The sequence below is a fragment of the Marmota marmota genome, unplaced genomic scaffold, assembly GCF_001458135.2.
Source record: "Marmota marmota marmota unplaced genomic scaffold, marMar, whole genome shotgun sequence".
Classification (NCBI taxonomy): Eukaryota; Metazoa; Chordata; class Mammalia; order Rodentia; family Sciuridae; genus Marmota; species Marmota marmota.
The window spans coordinates 655,043-671,508 of NW_025999897.1; the positions used below are offsets into that span (position 1 = coordinate 655,043).

Consider the following 16,466-nt stretch of genomic DNA (forward strand, 5'->3'; position numbering starts at 1 on the left):
TTAAATAGCATTACCTTTATCACCATAAAGCTTTATAACATTTGATGACCTATGCTGCATGCAATTGTCAATATTTTTTAAAAGCCTAAAAGATAAAATTACAGACTACTTTATTTTGCTTTGCACAACATTATATCACCTTACTGTGATCAATTAATTTTATCTGAAACTCCAAATCAATGAAAAATTAATAAATTAATAAACACATTTAAAATCTTTTAAAATGTAAGTCCATGGGAGAAAGTGGAGAAGTAGGATATTATAAAAGGAATCTTACCAGCTAGAAAAGTTGGCCATCACTCAATCAAATAATCTCTTGTATCCTTTTTAACTATTGTGCAATGATTCCAAGAAATGAATATCACTTTAATTTTTTTTTAATTGTTGATAGACCTTTATTTTATTTATTTATATACAGTACTGAGAACCAAACCCAGTGGCTCACACATGCCAGGCAAGTGCCCTACTGCTAAGCCATAGCCCAGCCTGGATATCACTTTTAATTAAAAACATGGAAGATATAGGGGAAAAAATTCTATGAAGATTATAGAGGGAAAAAGTTCCTCATTGTCCATGCTACTTTGTTATCTTCCCCTGAATATTCACTAGGAGCTAGATGCTGTGGTGCATGCCTGTAGTTTCAACAGCTTGGGCAGCTGAGGCAGGAGGGTCACAAGTTTAAAGCCAGCCTCAGAAGCTTGGAGAGTTACTAAACAACTTAGTGAGATCCTGTCTCTAAAATAAAAATATAGAAAAAGGGCTGGTGATGTGGCTCCATGGCTAAGCACCCCTGGGTTCAATCCTGGCACCAAAAAATAAGGAAAAAATAAAAGAAAACTCACTATGATTTTATGCCACAGTTCCTAGGAACACTTAGTTTTATACTTAATTGACCCTATCCTTTCCTGCTCCCTCCTATGTAATTTTGAGTAGTTTAAAAAGTATCAAATATTAAATGTAAAGAGTAATGCTATCCAGTGAGAATACTTTTCAGTCACAAAGGCAAGTAAATATCCACAATTCAAAAGAAATCCTTAGTGACTCTTTAAAAAGGAAGTAAGTTATATTTATATAACTTACGGGATTATATAAAACTGAACAAAGAATATATATGTTAATATTATAAAAATTGAAATTTTTATGAATTGCTAAACCATATTTTTTTCTCATGAAAGAAAATTATGGACCTAAATTGGTATATCTAGCCAATAAAAGTAATAACACATAGCATGATAGAATACTCCCTGTCTGATAAGAATTTTAAGCACCAGAAGGCAGAGTGTTCCACAAGACATTTTCATTTTAGTTGGTCTTTATGTTTATGAATATACCATTCCTATCATGAATGTCAGTCATTATTTCATGTTATTAGCTGAATTTCAAAAAAGTTAGAAATATGGTCATTTTGGAATTGTCTATGTGATATTAATAGTCTATTGATGATTTTGTCCAGACAACATAATGAACAGTGTTCTGAGTTATACCAAAGTTGGTTGAACATCCATCCATGTTTTCCCTTTTCTGATTGCAGTCTTTGTTTTTGTTCCTGAAAATGATTTTTTAAAAATTTATTTATTCTAATTTGTTACACATGACAGCAGAATGCATTTCAATTAAGCAGGTGGCATCACTATACCAGACCTTAAACTATACTACAGAGCAATAGTAATAAAAGCAGCATGATATTGGCACCAAAATAGACTTGTAGACCAATGGTACAGAATAGAGGACACAGAGACAAACCCACATAAATACAGTTATCTCATACTAGACAAAGGCACCAAAAACATACATTGGAGAAAAGATAGCCTCTTCAACAAATGGTGCTGGCAGAACTGGAAATCCTTATGCAGCAATGAAATTAAGCCCCTATCTTTCACAGTACACAAAACTCAACTCAAAGTGGATCATGGAACTGGAATTAAACCAGAAACCCTGCACCTAATGGAAGAGAAAGTGATTTTAAAAAAAGTTGTATATATATCTATGTAAATATTTAGTAAAATTTACAAGTGCAGATTAATTTAATGATGTAAATGAAGTGAATGAAAAATTTGATACGTGTATCTTATAGCACAATAAGCCCTTTTATTCCATACTTATCAGTAAAACCATTCTGAAGGAGCCACCTGCCACATAATAATCTTTTTCAAATGTTGTATTATAAGTTAGAGGTAGCATCACACATTTGGGGAAATTTTATTCAGGTCTTAGTTAAGTTGATGCACAGAGTGAATAATGAGTATGATGAGAATTATCTTAAGAAATCTCTTAAATATCAGTCATGGCATTCATTAAACAGAAATACTACTTCTCAATATGTACAGTCCCGCCACTTTGTCCTTCAGAGGTATAAAGATTTTACTCTTTTATTGACCACCAGTTGAAGTAGTTGGCTTATATATAAGGGCTACATTATATGATTTTTAAAATACAGATTTTTCTTTCATCCATCCTTTATACCTTCCTTCCTTTCTTCCTTGGTGAGAGCTTCACACACACTCACCAGTCAAATGTTCTACCCCTGAGCATTTTTCTTTTTCTTCCCTCTTAATCATCAATCTACTGTTGCAAGTTGAAGTCCTGATCTAGAGCTATTCATAGAAAAGGCACAAACCCACATAAAAATCTGGCCAGTACTTGAATTGACATAACAAGTGGGACATTTATTTTTTTACTTCTATAAGAATAGAAAATTCACATATTCCTCTCATGATAAGAATTACCCTCCTTTAAGCACTAAAACATTAATCACTGCTGAATACTCTTTAAAGAAAGCTTATAATGTGTGAAGGCTGGAAGGAGAATAAAAACAAAACAAAAAAAACTTAATCTAAGTTTTATAATATGTATAAATTAATCATAAGGGAATTAAAAATTAGTAGCCAAGGGAATAGGTTAGCTCCTCAAATCTCTCTCTACCCTTATTTTAAGTTAAACCTAATTTCAAACAAAACTAAACCCATATATTTTGTCTTTTAAATTTTCTTAACAATATCCTCATCCCAGTCAGGTCCTACAGAGCACAAACAAAATTAAGTGAAAAATGATTTGTTTTTCAAGTCTTCAGTTTTTCAGAATTATCCTGAAATCCATTTAGTGCATAGATTAGATCATCTCACCATGATTTGGGTGTAGGGCTATAGAAGAAAAACTTGCATTCTTTTTCCTAAGCATTGAGTTACTGCTGTTCTCAAAAGCCACAACTGAAAAGAGTTTTCCTCAAAAATAACTTGTTTGGGCAAGACAATATTTGATCCTAAAAGGTTATTTGATAGAAGAGATTAGACTGTTAAAGAAACAAAGAACTGAGGTTTGCTGACCATGAAAATTTTAAATCAAGCAAAAATGTTTATTTTTATGTTTACCCTACAGTTTCAGTTAGGTGAGATAAAACATAAAGATTATTTGAAGCAGTTTTATCACTTTGCATGTTATTTAGCATTACTTCTCTGTAGAAATTACTTGTACTTCTTTGTTGCCATTTATTAAAGACATTTATAAGTCATGTTGGGCTTTGGAATAATCTTAAATAATTCTGCAACGCTCGTCTACAACATCTCTGTAGAAATAGAAATCTGGCCAGTAATTGTAAAAAGGGAAAGCTAGTTGTGACAAATGTGTTAAATATGATGAGAACAAAAAGTAAATATCCAACCAAGCATTAAAAACGGGTCTGGAAAAATATTTAACCTTTCAGACTATTTTCTGTGTCTATTGATTTCTTCTGAAATACATTTCTCATTTTTATCTGTTATTTTTCTTAATTAGGTATTTAAAGTGAGCACAGTATTTTAGAATTTCAAGTCTTTGCATCATATTATTTTATTTTATTCTCAAAATAGCTTTAGGAAGAAGGTAGAAAATGTTGTTACCTCTACTTTACTGATAATCTGAGGGTTGGTGAGTTTCAGTGACTTACCCAAGTTTATGTCTAGTAAGCAGTTAAGCTATTGTTACAACTGCAGTTAGAAGACTAGTCCAATGCACATCCTTCTCACTGCATTGCAGTTCTTTTTAGTCATATTTTACTGAATTTTTTATCATTTATGGAGATTCATGCATGAAAACTCTTGACCAACAAATACATAATTATACTAGAATTATTATTATTATTATTATTATTAGTAGTAGTAGTAGTAGTAGTAGTAGTAGTAGTATGGTACTGCTGCCCATGTAAGAGGGCAATGTTATAAATTTATCTATTTTTTTGCTATATCTTGTCTATGAATATTTCATTAAATAAGCTGCGATGGAAAAGATACACACTGCTACGAAATAGGACAAGTTCATGAGAATTGCCCTGTGTAAATAGATGAAATAATATAGCACCAGTGGTCCATGCTTCAGGAGTCTAATGAAAGATTTTATTTCTGAACAAGTAATTTTAGAGCCATATCTATAATACTGCAGAGAGAGCACCATTACAGTAGTCGATTGCATTGACACCTTCCCTAGCTCTTCCTTCTCCCATGAATTCTTTTGGAAGCTCTCCTGCTGTCCACTGAAAGAGAAGAAACTCTTCTTGATTCCTGGAAGGTGAGGAGAAACTATGACCAGAAAAAGTTCTCCAGGCCCAATAGAGAGAGGAGTTCAAAAGAAGCATGGGATGTAGAATGATGCAGAGAATCATGCAGAGGATGATGCAGAGATTTCTTTGATCATGAATGAAGATTATGTACATTTTCAGTGAAGTTAGTGTCTTTTGAATGGTTCTGCATCTAGAGATAGTATGCCTCTCTGAAATTTGTATCATTGCTACTTTATTAGCCAGTTGTTGATGCTGCAGTTTTGGTATATATGATGCATATCATCTGAATGAAAGGTATATAAGTTTTAACATAAGTATTAAATTATCTGCTCTCTCAAATTCTAAACAGTTCCTTAGTTTACAAGAAAATATCACTAATTTTAATATTTAACCCAATATATTATGAAGCTACTCCAGACACATAGTAGCTTGTTAAAGTATGATTAATTTTTAAAATTCCCTCACTATATAGTTTTATTTTAGTGTTTATTTACTGTATTTTGCAATATGTATTCACACAGCACAGATTCAGAAATTCAAAACAGTAAAACCTGAGGAGAAATCAGTAAGAGAGTAGTTTATAGCTTTAAGGCATGAGGAGCTTACAGCTTTTTAATATAAATTCTTCCCAGAATCCATGTCACAGTTCCTTATATGGTGCTGCTTTTCCCCTCTTGGTTGCTATGACAACAGCAGCACTGCACCATTCATCAGCTCTGGACCTATGCTGCACTGCTAGCTTTCCGTGTTACTCTGAATGTTAAGAAGAACATCCGTGAATCATTTACTCTGTTAACACTGCGCCATTAGAAACCTAAGAACCAGGTCTTCAGCAATTTGCTCTAACAGAAGAGTAAATTAAACTGCGCCACAGGAAAAAAAAATTGTATATTTTTTCCCTAAAGGAATCATACAGTCTCTGTTTGCTGCAGTATTTTGAAAAAATAAGCTTCTGTCAAGAAACCTAATGAAAAGAACTCGTCTGTATAATCTTTCTTGAAATCATTAGTTGTTCAAAACAAATACCACAGTGCTTCTCTGGATACAAAAAGAAGCAGGTGATGTTGTTAGGGGTTCTAAGCCCCTTTGGGAGCACCTCTTGTGCATTGGGACCATAATCAACATCTGTTATAAGAAGTGTCACCTGTAATGCACAGTAAGTTCTGGGCAGTGTGAAGAGCTAGCTGAAGAAGATTTGAAGTGTGGATCATTACTGATATATCAGGTCTGATAGCAACATAACCAGTAAATAAGCCTGAAAAGGGGAAATACTACATAGTATTGACTAATGAGGAAGAAAAATGAAAGGCTGTGAGTATCCTGAGTATTTGCGTGTTACATGGATTTTAAGCTAAAAGGCCTACTTTGAGCTTTGTAGAAGAAATGCAGCCTAAGAAAATTTGACACTTCATTTTAAGGGAAGCCATTAAGAAACTGTTATTAGACACATTTATTTAATTTTTGCTTGTGTTCTTTATGTATTTATATGTATTATAAACCTTGAAAGATAGCTTCATATTTAAAAGGATGAGAACATTCATTGCAATGAAAGCTGTTTTAGTAACTCAATTTTTAAATATAAATATGAAGGTCAGATTGCTTTTCTTCTAAGATTATGTTTCCAGAATAGACCTACTTCCTATTGAAATATCCTTATAAATAAAATACTTTTTAGAAAAATTACAGTATGGAAACCCAGAACTTTGTAAACATGCTTCCTTAATCAAATCTTTTCCTATTTCATTAACTGGAATATTTACAAATAAATGGATGTTCTTGCATAGTTTAAAGATTTTTTAAAAAACCTTGATATTATTCTCTAATTATGGGGTTTTTGCGGGGGGTGGAGGGTCTATTTTCCCAGTTAAGTTCAGGCTGAATTCGTAATTTACCTTTTTTACTTATATTTGCAGATCATTTGGTAATTTTCAACTTAAAGTAACTGAATTTATAGATTGAATTTCTCAACAGACTGTCTGTTTTCTGGCTCTTAATTGTTTTATCTTTTTAATTATTCAGCTAACCATGACAACTTAGAAATGTCCCAAACATGGGAACTTGATTTTTCAAAATTAAAATATTTAGACATTTATTCAGCACCTCGAAAAAAGAAAAAGACATTTTCACTTGGGCCTGTTCTTTCTGTTATTATCTCTCTGAGTTGCTCTTCTTAAATGTGTGTTATTCAGAGAGCAATTACTTTACAGACATAATTAGATTTCTTTAATTTATAGTTAGAGGGAAAACAGTTTTGTTATTTTGTCATTATATCTTTTAACTTCTGTTCCTTCCATTTTTGAGATCTTTGGCTATAAATCTGTACTTATGACTTTGTTCAGTTTAGAAAGCCTTTAAATAGGATGAATTAATATATTAAAATAAAATGAAAAATATTAATCACTTATACTCACAGTCATACATATCATTAGTAAAAGATCTTGCTTCTGTCATCTGTAATTAACAAATTAAATTCAATAGTCCCATTTTAACTGTTGTCCTGCAAGTTAAAATTATAGATTTTTAAATTTACGTACATCTAACAACTGTGTACATTACAAGCTAATGCTCCTTTTTGATTATCCTTAAAAGTGTGTGTGTGTGTGTGTGTGTGTGTTACAAAGGATGTTGTCCTATTATCTCTGAAACAATGATTCTTATTAATAATAGCAAAGACTGATTTTGGCACTTTTAAACAAGTTTTTTTTTTTTAGAAGCAGATTTATTCCTTTTTCAAGTTATTTTTCTTTGGCATGTGTTTTGATATTTTTTTATGTTTGGATTTTTACTCAATGCATGTATTCCTGAAAGATAATATATTAAGTTGATTAGATAAATCTCTATATCATGTATTAGGTTTTGTTAAAGTAAGAGCTATCTAGTTTATTTCAGTTATACAAAGATCCAAGCCGTAGATTTAAGTGGTGGTATTCTGTGAAAAAAATTAAGTATTAATTTCAAAATAGTTTGACATCTTTAGGCTTACTTTCTGAACTATTATGCATGTAACATAAATAACATATAAATCTTAGTTGATAGTAGGCATTACTTTTATTTGGTGGGAAATATGCTAGTGAATAAATAATATGTAACAATTATACATCTAAAAGTCTAGTTTTCATTGGCTAAAGCTTAGATCATGATAACACTCTGAATATCTGGGAATTTAATATTACTAATAAGTTTTTACTAGTAAGTATGAACCTCATTTTGGACAAGATCTACATTAAAAGTAAAAGAAATAAACTGGTGATAAATTCAAAAAGTGGGCCCTAGCTATTTTTTTCTTATGGAAATCAATCATAGAACTTCAGTGATAAATATATATTCTTTATCCCTCTGTTACATAATAAAATATTTTACCACTGTAAGCTTTGTAGCTTAACTCTTCTGAAGTTTCTCTCCTATAAAATACATGAAATTATGCCTTTTTATAGTATCATGGTAGGCATTAAGAAAGATAATATATGTAAAGCACTCAAGTATAGCACTTGGCACAGAGGAACTATTGTCTTAGCAGTGGTCCCCTTTTCTATATTTTCTTTCCATTGGCCTATATCAGTGCTTCTTGGACTTTTCTCTGGGAGTACCTTTAGGGCAGAGAAATTTGTAGACTTAACAAAGGGGTTAGGTTGTTGAACCCAAAAATAAACCTGGAAATTCCTGGAAGTTCTCACTTTAAAAAAAAAAAAAAAAAGACTTTTTTATTTTTATTGTATCATAAAAGTTTCCCCAAAAAAATATTTAAAGAAAACTCACTCTTCAGAAAAATGTGTCACATTTTCTCCTATAAATTTGCATATCCCAACATACTACTACCTACCTGTATGTATTGCCAAATTTAGGACATACTACTTATACCATCTGGTCTGGGTATTATTTTAAAAATAGAGATCATGAAATAAAAGAAGCATGTGTACCTTTTTGGAGGAAGATTTGAAGGTGTACATAGTTCAAATGAAGTAGTAACTTTGAATGGATTCAAGCTGTAATGGGATGAGAAGGAATTCTTCATATCAGAGAATGATGATGGAGAAACGAATAATTTAGCATTTCTAAAGCTCTAAGGAGTTCTGCAATAAGGGAACCTGTTTAACTGTTTAAACTGGCATCTCTAAATGTTATTTGCTAAATAGTCTGTCCCCCCACCCCCTTATATAACTCTCTAAAATCATATGGAACAAGTAAGTATTCCAAAAAGCATATATTCCTAACTAAGGAAAGTTGTGTTGTTAAAAAAAAATTGGGTAATAGTACATAACAAGGTATGACAATAATTATCTGGCACTCCAGAAGATTATGAAAAAGTTATAATTTACTCAAATTCGACAGATAAATCACACTTTAATATTTTATAAATTTGTATGTTTTTTTAAGTATGAAAAGTATATTTAATGGATTAAAAAGTGAAATGATAAAGTGACATGAGTAAATATTTGGAAGCAAGAGTATACAAGATGAATTCAAATGGTAAATAAATCAGTTTTAGTAGAACTTTCATGAAAGTATACTGTGGATTGAGAAGGCCTTTGAGGCAATGGTAAACTAAGATGGTAGCAGTAAAAAAGTTACAAAGAGAAAGATTTTGAAGAAATAAATAATGGTTGAATTATTATTAACAGAATCCAGGGACATGAAAGGTCTAGCAAAGTTGATTATAAGATTTAAGAGTGGGAATTGATGACCTCATTAGTAGGAATAGATTAGAAGGACTGCTGATTTTGAGAGGAGGCACATTGAGTTCAAGGCAATAGCTGAATATCACAGCAGAAATGTGGTTATAGCACTTCAAAAATAAGTGAGGTTTTTAAGCTATAAATTTAGAAGTTTTACCTATAGAGAGTATAGTTTAATCTGTAAGAGTAGACAACAATTTCTTGTGAAAAAGAATTGAATGGAGAGGGAAAAGGTAGAAGTAAATATTTTATGAGCATTTACAAGGAATTTTTACATTAGCTCATTATATCTTTCATTAGCCCTTTGAATTATTATAGTTCTAATCTTAAGAAAATAAACCATAATCAGGTCAGTCATTAAGCAATTTAGGCATAAGCGATCAGGACTCCAATAGGTCTTTTTTGACTCTAATACTTACTTTTGGGGATGGGGGTCAAGAAGTAAACCGACATTAAGAGAGATCCATTATCCCCTGTGCTAGGGGGGAAAAAAAGGAAAAGAAAGATTCATTTAAAGGACCAAAGAGAAAAACACATGTTAAAAGACAGAGGAGAGGAATAAGGACCTATATGAAATATGCTGGGGAATCAGTATGGTATAACTTTTACAGAAGCTGAGTTTGGGGACGGTTTTAGAGACTAAACACTATTTTCAAAGAGGTCAAGAATACAAATTCATAAAAGCTATGACTTTATTTTAAAGTGATTCTGCCTTTTTGCTTTCCTGAATTAAAGTCCAGACCCTTAGCTATAGTGGTATACATTTAACAGATATTTGTATTATTTTGTTAAGAGGGGGAAGGAGTGAAAGAGGGGCTGCATAAAACTAGTGGGAGTGGATGTGGGAGAAGGAAAGCATCTAATGAGAAATTCATGGTCAAACATGCTTTTTAGAGGTCTAGATGGCTTTTAGTGTCTATGATGTATGCTACATAATGGGATTCTTCAAAACATTTAGAGATAAAATAAGTTTTTCTGTTTAACATCCTCTCCCCCCAAAATTTCCTATTTTTATATTAAGATAGCTGAAGCTATCCCTAAAGCAGATGGTTGTTTTACATTAACATTGGCAATTGGTAATTCGGATTCTGTCACTTGCTAGTATGAGACACTGGGCAAGTTATATGTAACTATCTGTGCTTCAGTTTCTTCATCTATAAAATAGGTACAGCAGTGTGCATAGTGTTTCTAAGTATTAAATGAATTTTTACAGTCTTAAATGCTTACAACAGACTCTAGAACACAGTACCCAATAATAATAGTTAATGATAATGTCATATAATAGCAATTGCATGATCCAATTTATCTTTCTGTACCTTTCTCCACTTTTCTGTCCTGGATTTTCCAATTTTTCCTTTGGTAAGAAGGGAAACTGTTTTTATTTTTACTTGTTAAAGTGCTCTTGGTTTTTTGTTTTGTTTTGTTTTGTTTTGAACTATGCTAGGGATCAAACCCAGGGCCTTGTGCATGCTAGGCTCCACCACTGAGCTACACCCCAACCCTTGGTTAAGTTTTTAAAAAGTGAGCAAAAAATACATAAAACTCTGATTTGCTTTTTATTGTTCAATTTAAAAGAAGCCTCAACCCCCCAAAGCATGAATAAATATTTTGTTACATTATTATGATATAAAAGAAGCTTAGAATTATGGTAAAGTTACGTATTCAGTGCACAATGGGCTTTTCCATCTTAGAGTTATTACTAATTCTGTTGTGTTTTGGAATTCTTGTCACTCTACCAAATATCCAGTATTTTCTACTTATCCCCATTCTGGAGATAAATCATTGCTTTAATGAACAATTTTTATAGATTGTGTTAATATGTCATCTGTTAGCTTAGATTTATTTTAAACTATTTTATGTGTCCAAACAACATAACATTGATCTGTTAGCTACCTTTTCTGCTAACTTTGTATTAATTCACTTTAATTCTAATTATATAATTTTCCCTAGATTATGCCTTCAATTTGGGGAAATGTTTTTTGTCAAAGTTTATCTGTCTGAAATGGTTTTATGTTCCTATTATTTCTTTTGATACTTCTCAAATATTTTACTATTGAAAAAATAGAAAAAGACATCACAAAATTGTATGGTTTTAGAAATTGAAATATGACAAACTATAATTGACTCCCTCTTATTGAAATCTATTTATGTTTTAATTGACTGTTCCACTGCTGTTTAGGTAATCACTGTCCTTTCAGTTATGTGCACTGGCTCAGATACTGTTTTGTTTTGTTTGGTGATAGGATTGAACCCAGGGGCCTAGTGCATGCTGAGCACAAGCTCCACCACTGTGCTACCCCACCCCTGCCCCGGCAGGATTTTATACTCTGTACCTTATTTCTAAATCTGAATCTTTCATGATCAGTGCCTTTCAAGCATGATAGCATCTGAAGGTGTTTCGTTAGGCTTCTGAATGCTATTTTATATTCTTGTGGGTTAGTTCTTCCAGTTAAAAGAGAAGCTTTCTTTCTTTAATCCATTTTCGTTTTTCCTTATTTGTTAGTACTGGGGAGTGAACCCAGGGCCTCATGTGTGCTAGGCAAGTGTTCTACAATTGAGCTATTTCCCCAGGCCAAAGGAGAAGCTTTCTTAACTGACCTTCACCTAATCACTTATGTGATAAATTTTTTCCATTCTCCTTGTGATACCTACTGACTGTTATCAGAATAAGGTATATATTAGAGGCTAGTAGACTACCTTCTTAGGTACTTCTGTTATCCCTCTGGTAGCTTGTGCTTACTAAGATGCAGTTACATTAATGATAACATGATTAAATCACATGTATATTAACTTATAAAATGTGAAGGCCAAATGAAAAATCATTTGTTATAAAGAGAGTTCTTATTTCTACAAAAAATTGTATTAAAATCTTTGCAAAAATTCAGTTTAAAATGTCAGTTAAAAATACTATAAAAATTAGGGTAAAAATACTTCTAAAATCTACCTGTACTTAGGTTAGCTAATTATTTGCTTCAAAGAAATTTTAACTAAATATTTATTTTTGTTTCAGGGTTTCCTTTTTTTTTTTTTTTGTTTGTTTGTTTGTTTTTTCCTTCCTTTTTGGTACTGGGGATTGAACCCAGGGGCACTTTACCACAGAGTTATATCTTCAACCCTTTTTTATTTTGAAATGATGTCTTGCCAAGTTGCTGAGGGCCTCACTAGAATGCTGAGGCTGGTATCAAACTTGTGATCCTGCCCCAGCCTCCCAAGTCGCTGGGATTACAGGCATGTGCCACTATGCCTGGCTTAGGCTATATATTTTAGTGCATTTTATGCAAGAAAGAAAAATTGGAATTCATATTCAAACAGAAAGGCCTTGGTTTTACATCAAATTTTGGTTAATCTGTATTTTAAAGTTGAAGTATTAATGTACATATCATTTTTATCTTTCCCTTCTGCCTTAAACATTTTTTTATTTTTTTAGTTGTAGTTGGACACAATACCTTTATTTTATTTATTTATTTTTATGTGATGCCAAGGATTGAACCCAGCGCCTGGCATGTGCCTGGCAAGCATGCTACTGCTGAGCCACAACCCATCCCTGACCTTAAACATTTTTGAAAAATCAACTGTTAGTCCCTATCAAGGTAGGACAAGAGGGCTTCTTTTATATATTTACCTTCATATTCTTCAGTAACTCTGACCATGTTTGGGAGAATCCTGAGAAGAGCCACAGATGGTTATGGATCAGACTGATGAATTATGGTCTTGTCTTATACATAGCTTCTACAATTTTATTTCTTATTTTATATTTCCCCTTCAGTATCTAAGTTTGTTTCTCTTATCTTAACCAATCTTTTTTCCACTTAGGTATCACAGCAAAAATTTTACTATCCTTTTGATATATGAGTTGGGTCTTAGTTTAATCATGAGTGGAAATTTATGTTTAGCAATGTCATTCCTATCTTTCAAGCCTAAATACCTTTTGTTAAACTAGTAAGTTATGATATAAAAAATCTTACGTTCTTCTGGGTTGAAGCACATACTTGAAAACAGTTTATAAAGTAGTTAATTATCTGTCCTTTATAGTCAGACATGCATGGTTTAGGTTCCAGCATTTCTACAAGTTATTCATATTTTTTAAAAAAATATTTTTAGATGTTGATGGACCTTTATTTTATTCATTTATTTATATGCATTGCTGAGAATCAAACCCAGTGCCTCACACATGCTAAGCAAGCGCTCTACCACTGAGCCACAGCTCTAGCCTCTCATATTCTTTACTTTTCAATTTCCTCTTTCATAAATTGTAATAAGAGTATCTGCCTCATAAGAATGTTAAGAGGATAAACAAATAATAAGTATCAAGTGTATAGCAGTATGTAGGATATAGTGAGCACTAAATATTACCTATGCTTACACCTACATAACCTTTAAATAGTCTTTATTACTTTCAGTGTAAACAAGTTTGGAAACTCATAGTTCAATTCCCATCACCAAGACAACAAAACAAAAAGAACTCATAAAGAAGTATGCAGTAGAGTTAATATGCAGAAACTTGTAGGAACAACTAAAACCAAGAGATTAAAGATTAGATTATTTAGTTAGCACATATGTACAGTATTCTACCTGTTGTTAAAAAGAGGCCAATTAAATTAGAAAAATAAATTCTAGTTAGCCACCTTCTATTTTCTTTACAGTTATCATCTGTAATACATCTATATGATTATAAAACAAGAAGTAAAATCAGAGAAGCTATGTATATTTCTCCACTATCTAAGCTTGTTTCTCTCAACTGTTTTTTTATTTCATTTATGTATCATAATAAAATTTTTATTATCTTATTACCTGTTTTGTTAATTCCTTTCTTAAGTATTTAGTTTTTGTAGTCACTTGTAAGTCATCAATTTGCCACATTTAAGGGGACATGGTCCAATCTAACTTATAATTTAATCTATATAATAACATGTTTTGTTGTGATTATTATTACAAATAACTTTTGTATCCTTTACTAAAGACAAAAATAATTTTTTCTGCCTTGAGACTCCCCTAAGGATTTAAAGCTCTGATTTAGTACAGGTGGAATTATATATAAAACATTAAAGTCAGAGCTAATTTTGATAATACTCCTACCTCATGATCTTACTTTCTTGTGCAAAAACACCACTAAAATCTCTTGATAATTAAGAAACATTTTGTCTTTCAGGAATCTCAAAACAAAACATGTTATCTTTTTCTTCAGATTGTGATAATTTAGCAGAGTTGAGAAGAGCTAGACAACTACAATAAAGAGTAAGATTCAGGAAGCTGAAACTTAGAAATGTGAGACAGATCAGAAGACCCAAAATACTACATAGAAGACTGTGATGGTAGCTCAGTGGTAGGGCACTTGCCAAGCAGATGCTAGATCCTAGGCTCAATTCCCAGCACTGCCCCAAAACACATTTTATAAATTCTATGTTTGGTCACAGAACAATTCTTTAAAAATTTAAGATTAAAATCATATCAAGCATTTTTTCCAACCATAACAGAATGAAAGAAAAATATTGCATGATACCTTTTGTTCATGGAAGGTCAAAATTTCAAAGAGAGAGAATAAGGAAGTGGTTGCCAGCAATAATGGTGGGAGCAGGAATGGGGAGATGTAAGTCAGATATATAGAATGAACAAATCTAGAGATCTGATGTGTAGCATGAAAACTGTAGTTAATAAAATTGTGCTGTATTTGAAGATTTTAATTGCTCTTGCCACCAAAAATAAAAAATAAAAATAAAAAAAAAGAAATTTGAGTTGACAAATATATTTATTTGCTTCACTTTAGTAACCTTCAAACTAGAAAAAGTGTAGGTTTTGTATTGGAGTTTTAGTGCCCCCATGTAGTGTTGAGACTCTAATTTTAGGCCAAAAGCTAAAACTTGGAAATTCATCACAATTCAGTCTTCCAGTGTCAACCTTCCTCTAAAATCTGTCTACTTGTATTTATTCTCCAGAGCTGTTAGTAGTTTTCATTGTTTTCTTAGAGTTTACAGTATTATCTGGAGGAAGACCTTTGTACAGCTTACATGGCTATACAAAGTAGAAACACTGATTTTATTGTTCTCTTCCTTACCATTTGTTGTTCCATACTTTTATGTAATTGTTTTATTTTTCTTTTCCATGCATCCAGTGAGATACAAGAGTACATGACAGAACTCATAAGAAACATGTATAAATTTTTAAAATTTGAGATTTGCTATTTAGCTTCATTTTTTTACTGTAATATATAATACTGCTTCTATAATTTCATCCTCCTACAAGTTTTTTTCGCATCTTAAAATAAATTAATTACTGAACAGAGTGTTTTATTTAGTTTAAAATCCAGAAGTTGGAGGAGATTAATGAAAACCTGCCTGTAAACCAAATCAGTGTCTGCTTTTTGTGTAAAGATCACTCTTCTTGGTACCACACAACCAAGCGCAAGGCAGACAGTGTTTCACGCCTTTGTGCATTTAAGGAAAGTCACAATAAAAATCCTTGCCTACCTCTAAATCAGAGCCTTTCTTGGCAGAATGCTAGTTCTGTTCCTCAGCTAGCTCTCTTTTTTCCTGGGGATTTACTTTCCATCGGAGGAGACAACTCATCTTTGTATACCCTGTTTTTCTCAGGAATTAATCATCTACTTAGCCTCTTCTTTATTCTCTCTCAGCCAGATGATTCTAGGATCTTAAGGAGGTTGAAAGGCAACTTGTTCTCTTACAAAGACTGGCAATTTCTGACAAATATTCTAAGGTCAGAGAAATGTGATTCTTCACCCAGGGTTAGAATTAATTAGTGTTCTCTGTTTTAAGTTCCCTATTATAACATTAGTAGCAACTGCACATTCTAAAATCAAGCCAGAAAGCTCTTGGCCTTCATACTTAATCCTTGAACATTTCTAAGTAGTCATTTTTCTCCATGATACAAAGACTTAATTTTTTAAATCTATTTTTAAAAATAATTTTAATTGACACATAATGATTGCACATATTTATAGGATATAATTTCATATTTCAATAATAGTATCAGATCAAGATAATTGTAATATCTATCACCCAAACATTTACCATTTCCTTGTGTTGAGAACATTCAAAATCCTCTTTACTAGATATATTGAAATATATAATTAGTTAATTTCAACTTAGTTAAAAGGGTAAGTATAGTTATCCTTTTAATCTGTTCTCACAGAATTTTATTACAGTACTGGCACAGTGTTCATGTTTAGCATTTTTTAATAGTTTCTACCTCCGCATTGATTGGTCAGGATCTTCTTCAATTTCCCAAGTTTTTTTTTTTTTTTTTTT

At 31.9% G+C, this 16,466-nt stretch overlaps 1 protein-coding gene across 8 annotated transcripts in view; it reads left to right on the plus strand.

Annotated features, from left to right (window-relative positions):
* Positions 1 to 16,466, plus strand: part of Tanc2 (tetratricopeptide repeat, ankyrin repeat and coiled-coil containing 2) — a 429,902-nt gene that overhangs the window by 162,122 nt on the left and 251,314 nt on the right. The window contains exon 1 of one of the 8 annotated variants that reach the window (XM_048798125.1): positions 3,742 to 5,842. The exons of the other annotated variants lie outside the window; for them this stretch is intronic. Within the exon in view, the coding sequence (XP_048654082.1) occupies positions 5,833 to 5,842 (10 nt within the window). The 5' untranslated portion in view covers positions 3,742 to 5,832. Of the gene's footprint in view, positions 1 to 3,741; positions 5,843 to 16,466 lie in introns of those variants that run through there. 8 annotated transcript variants of the gene reach the window in all.